The 9,850-nt window shown below is 28.4% G+C and overlaps 1 protein-coding gene across 1 annotated transcript; it reads left to right on the top strand.

The window, feature by feature from the left end:
- Positions 1-219: 219 nt before the first annotated feature.
- LOC130826760 (abscisic acid 8'-hydroxylase 2-like) lies at positions 220-9,533 on the top strand. The gene is made up of 8 exons (XM_057692333.1): positions 220-610; positions 875-1,193; positions 2,042-2,191; positions 2,388-2,639; positions 3,570-3,659; positions 4,149-4,334; positions 5,359-5,477; positions 8,969-9,533. Exons 1-8 carry the CDS (start codon positions 369-371, stop codon positions 9,060-9,062), a joined length of 1,452 nt encoding a protein of 483 aa, XP_057548316.1. The 5' UTR covers positions 220-368; the 3' UTR covers positions 9,063-9,533.
- The last annotated feature ends 317 nt before the right edge of the window (positions 9,534-9,850 follow it).

Genomic DNA, 9,850 nt, shown 5'->3' with positions numbered 1-9,850 from the left:
CTAATTAAGTATAATAAAAAATAATAAATTAAATTTAATCACAAATTAAAGAAGATGAGCGAAGTATTAGTTTATGGAGAATATGTGAGACATGATTGCCCTAACAGGGAGAAGCAAAGTGTTGCCAAACAAAGAGTGACACGTGGCAACAAATAAAACCTTTACATATCTTGTTCTCTATATAAAGGCCCCTCCACATAACCTTCATTTAAACTTCATCCCACATTCTCCTCTTGTTATTATACTTCTTATTCCCTAAGTTGCCCCTCCACAAAACAATAAGAATTAAGAAGCAATACCCATAAGTTGCCACCTATCTTTAGCTTATTATTATATTTCTTATTCCCTAAAACCCAACAACAACAACCATGCAATCTTCTCTTCTTTCTCATTCTCCTCTTGTTGTACTTGCTGTTCCTCCTCTTTTGTTAGTCTCCCTTTTATCCTTCTTTTTTATTCTAATTCTAATTACTCTTTTTCAATTGTTATGGAATGTTTATCCTAAAGATAGAAGACTTCCTCCTGGTTCCATGGGTTGGCCTTATCTTGGAGAAACTCTTAAGCTCTATACTGAAAATCCCAATTCCTTCTTTTCTAATAGACAAAAAAGGTACTTTAAACATAAATGTACATATTCTTTTTTTATCTCGTCTCTTTGAATTTACAACATACCTCAATGTTATAACCAAACAATACATACATATAACATGTTCTAGAACAATAATAACCATCAACCTAAGCTAAAGGTTAATTGTATTCATAAAAATTTATAGAAAATATTACAAATAAATTCCTTAAAAGTTTAATCTGATGGTTGTAGACTTGTTTATTATTAGTATCTATGGATTTTATGTTCTCTTGTTTTTGGGTGTAGGTATGGTGATATATTTAAGACCTATATATTGGGTTGCCCTTGTGTAATGATATCAAGTCCTGAAGCAGCAAAGATTGTGCTTGTTAGTAAAGCTCATCTATTCAAGCCAACATACCCACCAAGCAAAGAAAAGTTAATTGGACCGGAAGCTTTGTTTTTCCACCAAGGAGAGTACCATTCTAAGCTCAAGAAGCTTGTCCAAGCTTCTTTTCTTCCTTGTGCTCTTATGGGTGCTGTGTCTGAGATTGAGAATATTGTCCTCAACTTTCTTCCTACTTGGGAGAATAACAAAGTCAACACTCTACATGAAATGAAAAAGGTATAGAAATATGGTTAGAACTTATACATATATAATTTATTCTACATTTAGGAGAACAATAAGTTTGGCTAAATAGTCAACATGTCTTATTCCCTCCTTCCTACAACAACTAACATATTAATAACTCAATATCATTAAGTGTGGTTCCAATTGTTTGACAGGGTCGAATGTACGGTGTATATGATCCAATTTGCTAAATTATTTTACTTTAATTAGTGTAGTATAAGCCCTATACAACCCTTCTTTCTAATGTGATTGAAATACTCTTCCAAAAGTATTATAAGTTCATTGATGCATTATACCCCTCTGCTCTTATTCAGTGTTTCATTTTCTTATTTTGTCAAGTCACTTTAAATGTCTCGTTTTTATTTTAGATATATTAACTTTACCATTTTATCTTTATTAAACTTAACTTTTTCGCATTTTTTACGTTTACTAACCCTACTTCAACCCTTTTCAAATTAAAAAAAAACTACACTTTTTTCTTTCACGTGTGATCCCATTCGACCAACTAAAGATGGTGAAAAGTCGAATGGGACACGTAAGATGAATAGGAGGAAGTATATATATATATATATATATATATATATATATATATATATATATATATATATATATATATATATATATATATATATATATATATATATATATATATATATATATATATATATATATATATATATATATATATATATATATATATATATATATATATATATATATATATATATATATATATATATATATATATATAAAAGTATTAAGGGGCTTAGTTCTTTACATATAATATTACTTATTTATTATTGACTCTTAACTCATTAGTTTTGATAAAATGTTTAAATCAGTATACATTCGATGTGGCGATGATTTCAGCTTTTGGGAGCAAAGGAGAAGTAGAGATTGAAGGCATCAAACATTTGTATCAATGCTTAGAGAAAGGCTACAATTCTATGCCATTGAATATCCCTGGGACTCCTTTTCATAAAGCTATCAAGGTTTATCTCGTTACACTTCCTTAATTTCATTTTCAACCCCACATTATCCTTCTTTTTTTTTTTTTTTTTATTAAAAGTAACACCAATGATAAAAATGATTCATAATACTCAAACTTTAATTATGTGGGTTGAAGTGACATTTAATTAATCAACATACTTTGTGATTGTTATGCATTTGTATTTTTGGTCATTTTAGGCAAGGAAGCTTCTAAATGAGACATTAAGGAAGCTTATAGCAAAAAGAAGGGACAATGATAACATAGATGGAGGACTACTGGGAGTGTTACTAAAATCGCAAAAATCAGTCATTAACTATCAACTATCTGATTCTCAAATTGCTGATAACATTATCGGAGTGATATTCGCTGCCCATGATACTACGGCTAGTGTTCTCACGTGGATTCTCAAATACTTGCACGATAATGAACAACTTCTCCAAGATGTGACGGTAATATTTTGATCTTCAATATATAAGTACTAAACATACGTTTGACATTTCAATTTTTTTAGGATAATAAACATTATATTATACTAATTTCATGTGAGATATTTTGGATAATATTATATTGATATTTTCTACGTCTTTTTTATTTTTCTATACTTATGTCGTTTATATATTGTTAATTTATATATGTAAGTTTAACTTTACTTCTTATAGTAACGTGGTTGAAACACATGAGATTTGTCTTTTCTTAGAATCCATGAAAGTTCCTGATTTAGTTTAATTTTTATCATCAACATGGATTCACCCAAGAATAAGAATTTAATTGTGTTCCGGATTTTTTGGTGATTTCCTGGTTGAGAAAATTTTGAGATTAAAAAATTCTTGTTATCTCCCTAGGAATGGTCTATCACAATAAATATTTTTAAATTACAAAAAATTAAAGTTTACATTAGAGAATATACCATCACGTTGGTGAATCTAATGATTAGTATTTCTTTGGGTGTATTCAGAGCCGTGATGAAGATGATTAGAATCAATCTCATAATTTTCTTGAATTTGCAAGATTTCATTAAGCTTATAAATGTTATTTATAAGTTATCAAAAGTTTAAGTTATGAATAATTCGAATTTATATACCACTCTTTGTTAAATGGTGTTTTTACGATATGTATGATTAAGGAACACTTGTTTTGCACGTATACTTATCAATTTTAATTTAAAATATCTTTTTAAGAGTGTTTAATATCAGGTATAAAACTAATGTTAGGTCCCAAACATCAGCCTAATAAACTTTTGGCTGCTTTGATTTTAAAATAATAAATTAACCAAATTATTCTCGCTCTTAAGTGTACATATATTATATAATTGATCAAATAAAATTATTTTCATATAATCTTGATACTTAATGACTCATCAATTAATTGTTGAATTGCAGAAGGAACAAATAGAAGTTAGACAAAGATTGATTGAAGCTAACCGTGGTCTTATGTGGGAGGACACTAGGAACATGCCATTCACTAACCGGGTATCTTTTGTCTTCCCCAATTATATGAAATGCGGCACATTTTTTTTTTAAAGTTTATCATATATTCCTTAATTTATTATCCTTTATCTTGTCGTTTAAAATATGCAACATTATTTTCTTAATGACGAAAATGTTTACACACTATTCATTTTATGAATGTATCGTGTGAAACAAGTAATTAAAGTAAGGAAATTTAATGTAAGCTATAAAGCTAATGTATAATGAATTTAGAGAAATATGTGTACGATATTGGTCGAACATTCATCACTATGTATATATAGAACCAATTTGACTGATTTTTTGGGATTATAAGTTAAATAATCATATACCGATTTTATTAAAATGACTCGGACCACAGTTTAAATAGGTCTAGGCCTACCTAAATACCATTTAGTACGTAAGACCGCCCCTTTTAGAATTGTATGATTTGGCACTTAAAAACTATATATAAATTTTTAACTTAGAAACGATATACATGTATGATAATAGGTGATTCAAGAGACATTGAGGACAGCAAGTATACTATCATTTACATTTAGGGAAGCAGTTCATGATGTGGAGTTTGAAGGCTACTTGATTCCTAAAGGGTGGAAAGTCTTACCCTTGTTTAGAAGTATTCATCATTGTGCTGATTTCTTCCCTCAGCCTGAAAAGTTTGACCCCTCAAGATTTGAGGTACTTTTATTACTTGTTATTTTTCCTCTCATAACTTATTTTAAAGGATAATGATAAAGACTTTACTTAGAAACATGCTATTATTTCCAACTAACTAATGTGATCTTATGTTTACTAGTCAAAATATTTGAAAACGGTACAAAATATTGTTTAGTATTCATTTCTGTTCTAATTAAATATTTTCTTAGTAGTTTGAAATTTAAATCATAAATTATCATATATATTACAATTTAATTTAGTACTCTTTATGTAACATATGAAAATATCGTCAACTATATCATGCAACTTTATAATTAAATAAAATAAAATAACAATTGTATATTAGTACTTAGAACTAGAAGGCAATTCAAATGTTTGGTTTTTGTAGATTGGAAATATAAGGTTAAAAATGCCCAGATTATGTTTGGTAGGGACTTTGGCTTGGGTCGATGTCATTGCTATGATATTGTATGAATCTTATTGTGTGTAGACCTTAGGGGGAGATTCGGGCCCTCTATAAAATCTTTACTAGCATCTAATCACGTGACGTTGTTTTGGATTTCTTTTATTTATTTCATTAAGTGTTTAGTGAGACCGTTTAAGCCTTGCGACTGGCTTAAATGCAGTAAATTATTTTTTATTTTGACATATATATTTTAACTTAAAAGACTAATTTTAAGAAGATCAATTTCAAAATTTTTAAACTAATGTCAACTTTTAAATCATTCTACTTTAAAGTTGGAATGAGAATTTTAAATCTTGAAATTGGTCTTTAAGTCGTGAAATTTAAAAATTTCATGACCTAAATTTCAATTCCAAAACCTTGAAATTGATTTTTTAAGTTTTAAAATTAATAAAAATAATAATAAATAAATTAAATCGACCTAATAAGATGCGTCTGACTAGTATAATTATATCACTCACTCTTTGTATTATTTAAGGTAAAATAAGTACAAAGAAGATATTAATTTTTGAACTAATGTCAACGTATGCATGATGTACAAATTATTAGAGTTGACTGAATTAAATTTGTTGGATGTTATAGGTGCCACCAAGACCCAACACATATATGCCATTCGGAAATGGAGTTCATTCTTGTCCCGGAAGCGAGCTAGCTAAGCTTGAAATGCTCATTTTACTTCATCATGTCACCACTACCTACAGGTACACTTTACTCTTTTAATTATTATTTTTACACATATTATTGTATGAGACAATTTCACTCGATAACGCTATTTATATTTGAGTTAAATAGTTCATCTAATATATATTATGATAATATAGACACCTTATTTGAGGTTACCTCACCAAGAGACGGTCTTCTCGCAAGAGTAGCTCTTGTTTTTATTAATATTTAAATATCTTTAATGATATCAATAATTACTTGAATAAAATACTTTTAAGAGTGGACTAAAATAAACAATTAGAGATATTTTTAGCAACTTGTACGTAGTTGATCACATGTTTTTCATCTAGAAGACATTATTGATTAGGAAATTAGAGCGAGTGTGATGGACAAAAACCGTAAACCAAAAATGAATTGTTTTAGTTGAACAAAGTACAATTATTGTGATTTTTTTACATCTAAGATAGAGTGAGTGGGTTATAAACTTTGAACATGGGACCAAAATAGGACCACAACCTTATGGTTTCCTTAAGCCTTGGAGATGGTCCATAAAGGCCATTCACTTTGAGACCCAGTGGGCCAGGCCCACTTATTTTTTAAATTTTAGAATGTGACCTTAAACTTTGGGACACCACCTTAGCTTACTAAGTCTATAATGTAATGAATCTAGTCACGTGGATTTTATGTAGCTCAAAATACCATGGGGTCAAACCTTTTTAGATCTATATTATATTTTGCTGTTCTGAGGCCAAATATAAGATTCTCAATAATATGTGAAATAAAATAAGTATTAGGATTTTCTTTTAAAAAAAAAATATGTAGAATTTGGGGCAATCGTTTCTCTTATCCTACTTCAACTATAATTTTAACTCGAAAATAAGATTTTGTCTTAAGTATTGGTAGTAGCATTTTTTTCGGAAAAGGTATTAAATTCAATTCTCATCAAACCCTTCTCTTTCTCTTCGTCTACCCTATAATTTTTATTAAAAGGAACTACAAAATTAAACTCAACATTTTGACTTTTAAAATATTTATTGGATTCTATTAAAAAAAAAATTGAAGTAACAATTGTTGTATGTGGTCCAACAATATAATGGTCCTAAATGTAAAGAGTAGGTAATTTGGTAGGGTATTAATATATCATTATGGTTTTGTGTGAAAGGACCTTAACATAAAGATAACATGATTGAGTTATAGTACCAACTAAAATCCCACTAATATTTGGCGTTCTATATGGTATAGTCCTAATGAATTTTATACAACTTCATCACATATTTTATGCTTTATATTCGACAAGAGTGAATCAATCATAAGTTGGTGTTTAACAGCTGTTCTTTACGTGATGGCTAATGTTTTAGTACTACCTATCAAATATCTTTGAAGGTTTTTTTTTTTTTTTTTTTTTATTTTTTTGAAGTAAACTCAAATAGTTGATTGGAACACTAATTGAAGTAATGATCCACTTCCTTTTTTTAAAGATGCCCTACTTTTGCTGCGAAATAGTTACTTTTATTTTGCATTATTTTCTTTTTTCTTTTACCCCATTCTAACTATTATTAAATATATTTGTACAAAAGCTAAAAGTAGTAGAAACTTAATGGGTGTTTGGTATAGGAGTGGAAATGAAATGAAAAGGTAACATTTAAAGAGAGGTAAGGAAAATGTTAAGAATTCTTGTTATGAGTTGTTTGGTATTATTTAGGTAAGGTAATCACTTGATTCATATTTTCTTCATATGTTGTTTGATTTTTATCTAAAAAGCAAAACTTTCATTGTTGAATTTTGACAATCAAATTTCAAAGCTATACTCAGTTGCGCACAAAAAAAAATTATATTTAATTTTGAAAAAATAGGAATATGAAATACTCTATATTTTAAAAAAATTATAAAAGGAAATTAATTAAGGATTTAGAAATTAAAATACTAGACACCATAAAAAACTCAAATGAAGAGAAAAAAGTACCATGGGATTGATTAAAACTTTTAACAAATATAAAGAAAAAAGTTTGTATATAAAATTTTACAGGTGTTTTTTTTTCAAAATTAATGTTGGAGTTTCATATATCATCCTTCATTATCTTAGGTATTGAAGTACTGAACTATGTAGTTGATTATATAATCCAATGCATATTGGCATTTGGTAGTGGAGAGTGAGACACTGTTACCGCTATGAAATAGATTGTTACCGTAGCTTTGGGAGAAGTAACAAAGCAGAGGAATCTGTTATCTCAATGAAACATATTTGCTTACCATATTCTCAAACCAAACACAAAGTAACGGATATTCTTTTTCGTTTCTGTTTCCAAGTCTAAATAAATGCATACCAAACATGTCATTAGAGTAAATATAGACTTGGAGTAAATGTGAGGAGGATATAAGGTGGGCATACCCATGAAACGTATACCTAGTTGTCCATAGTGGGTGATAATGGATTTGAATACATATCCAAGTGGATCGATATGGATAGAAAAATTTACTCACCATGTGTGGTGGGTAGAAAACTTTACTCATCATGAGTGGTGGGTAGGTGACTAGGTGGTGATTATGAAAATTTAAAATTAAATAGCCCTAAAATAAACTAGCAAATAAAATAAAGACCAAGGGAAGTGGATCTTAGGGTATGAAATACATCAAGTAAAAAATAAGGGTCTGGCTACATTAATTAATATTATAAATAGAGTTTCACTAGGTAAATAACCGTGATTTACATTATTTGTAAATTATATGTATGTGCCACTATGTCATAGGTCCATCATTTTTATAATTTTGTTTTTCTTTTTTTTTTTAATTATTTTATTAGTTTTATGTTTATCTTTGTATGATTATTTACAAACAACCGTGATTGGCTAAAATTTTCTATCATAAATACGTGTAAATTTGACTTGTAAACAAAACTAATACTGCATTAATGTCATAAGTGTCAAAATTGTCAAATTTGGGAATTGGTAACAACATTGAGGAACCAATCTAAAGGCTACTAAACCAAAATCATCTCTAGCTGTTGAGATCTTAGTGGATAAGATCTAATGATAAGGAACATGATCAAATTGAAATGAACCCTCCACATCAATTGTCTGCAAAATGTACACAAACTCTGAACTTTACCCTAAGTTTCAACTCATTGAATAAGATTTGGAAAGGGGTATTTGGCAATCACTTTATACTTTAGTTAGCTAGTTTGATCCACATGTAATATTTAAATTTTTGTTGGTTTTTAAGTTAATTTAAATCAACTAATAAGATGTATGATAAAATTTAATTGTTGGCTTTTGATTGTTTAAAAAAAACAAAAAAAAAAAAAAACAAAACGAAAAGTTAATTAAAAAGATACTCAACTACTTTTATGTTTTGGCTGCTCGTAACATTGTGATTACCTACTCTATGATTCCATCAAATTGTTTGTGCAAGATTTCTTGCATTAATTTAACTTTACAATTGTATAGTTACTTGATATGTTTACTAATAATAATGTCAAAATCTTAATATAAATATTGATATTAATTCAATTATTATTTTGTGTTAATTTCAGGTGGAAAGTTGTAGGAGATGAGGATGGAATTCAGTATGGTCCATTCCCTGTTCCTAAGAACGGTTTACCCATAATGGTGCACCCACGAAAATGAAATTATTTCGTATTATTATAGTTATTTCCTAGGAAATTTAATTTTGATATTTAGCTAGCAACGAAAAAAAAGTGTTTTATGGGAGGACTCAAAGCCAGCAACAAAGAAGGCAACGTACCCCATTTGTAATTCTTAAACCTTATTATCCTTTTAACGACCCTAAATCAATTGCTTGTCATAATAGGGATTATTAAGAAATCCAATTTTTTCTTTTAATATTAGTTGTAATCAAACTTTCATCTTGTATTACAAATTGTTTTTATGATGAACCACATCCAATTTGTGTGTAATCAATTCACATCATATATATTGTTATGCACAAATTTAATAACAAATTTATCATGTAAAACCCCTGGCTGTCAACGATGTCCAGCTACGCGGATTTTTCTTGTGCTACATTAATACTGTGTCCGACTCCTCCTTCACTACAATGGACGCAAATAAATGGAATGTAATGTTTTTTTCTTCACTTTTCTTAGGAGGCTTCCTATTAGCATAACTATACTATCATAAGCGTAATTTTTAGTGCATGTATTTGTTGCAAACTAAATGGGAATTTGTCAATCAAGTTATTTTCTGAGTTAGAGTAAATATTAGATTTTTTTTTAATAAGATTTTAGATTCAATTTATAATTCAAAAAGCAGTTGATAATAGTAAAATAATATCTTTACAAATAAACAATACGTGAGTTCATTTTCATTAGATCGAAAAAAATTAATTGATTATTGACAATTTAACATTTTATCTTATTATAATAAAGTAGTTTCATTGTATAAAATGCATTTAT

The sequence above is a fragment of the Amaranthus tricolor genome, chromosome 11 (assembly GCF_026212465.1).
Source record: "Amaranthus tricolor cultivar Red isolate AtriRed21 chromosome 11, ASM2621246v1, whole genome shotgun sequence".
In the NCBI taxonomy this organism is placed as follows: domain Eukaryota; kingdom Viridiplantae; phylum Streptophyta; class Magnoliopsida; order Caryophyllales; family Amaranthaceae; genus Amaranthus; species Amaranthus tricolor.
The sequence above is the reverse complement of the archived record's forward strand: the minus strand, read 5'-3'. Positions and strand labels throughout refer to the sequence as shown.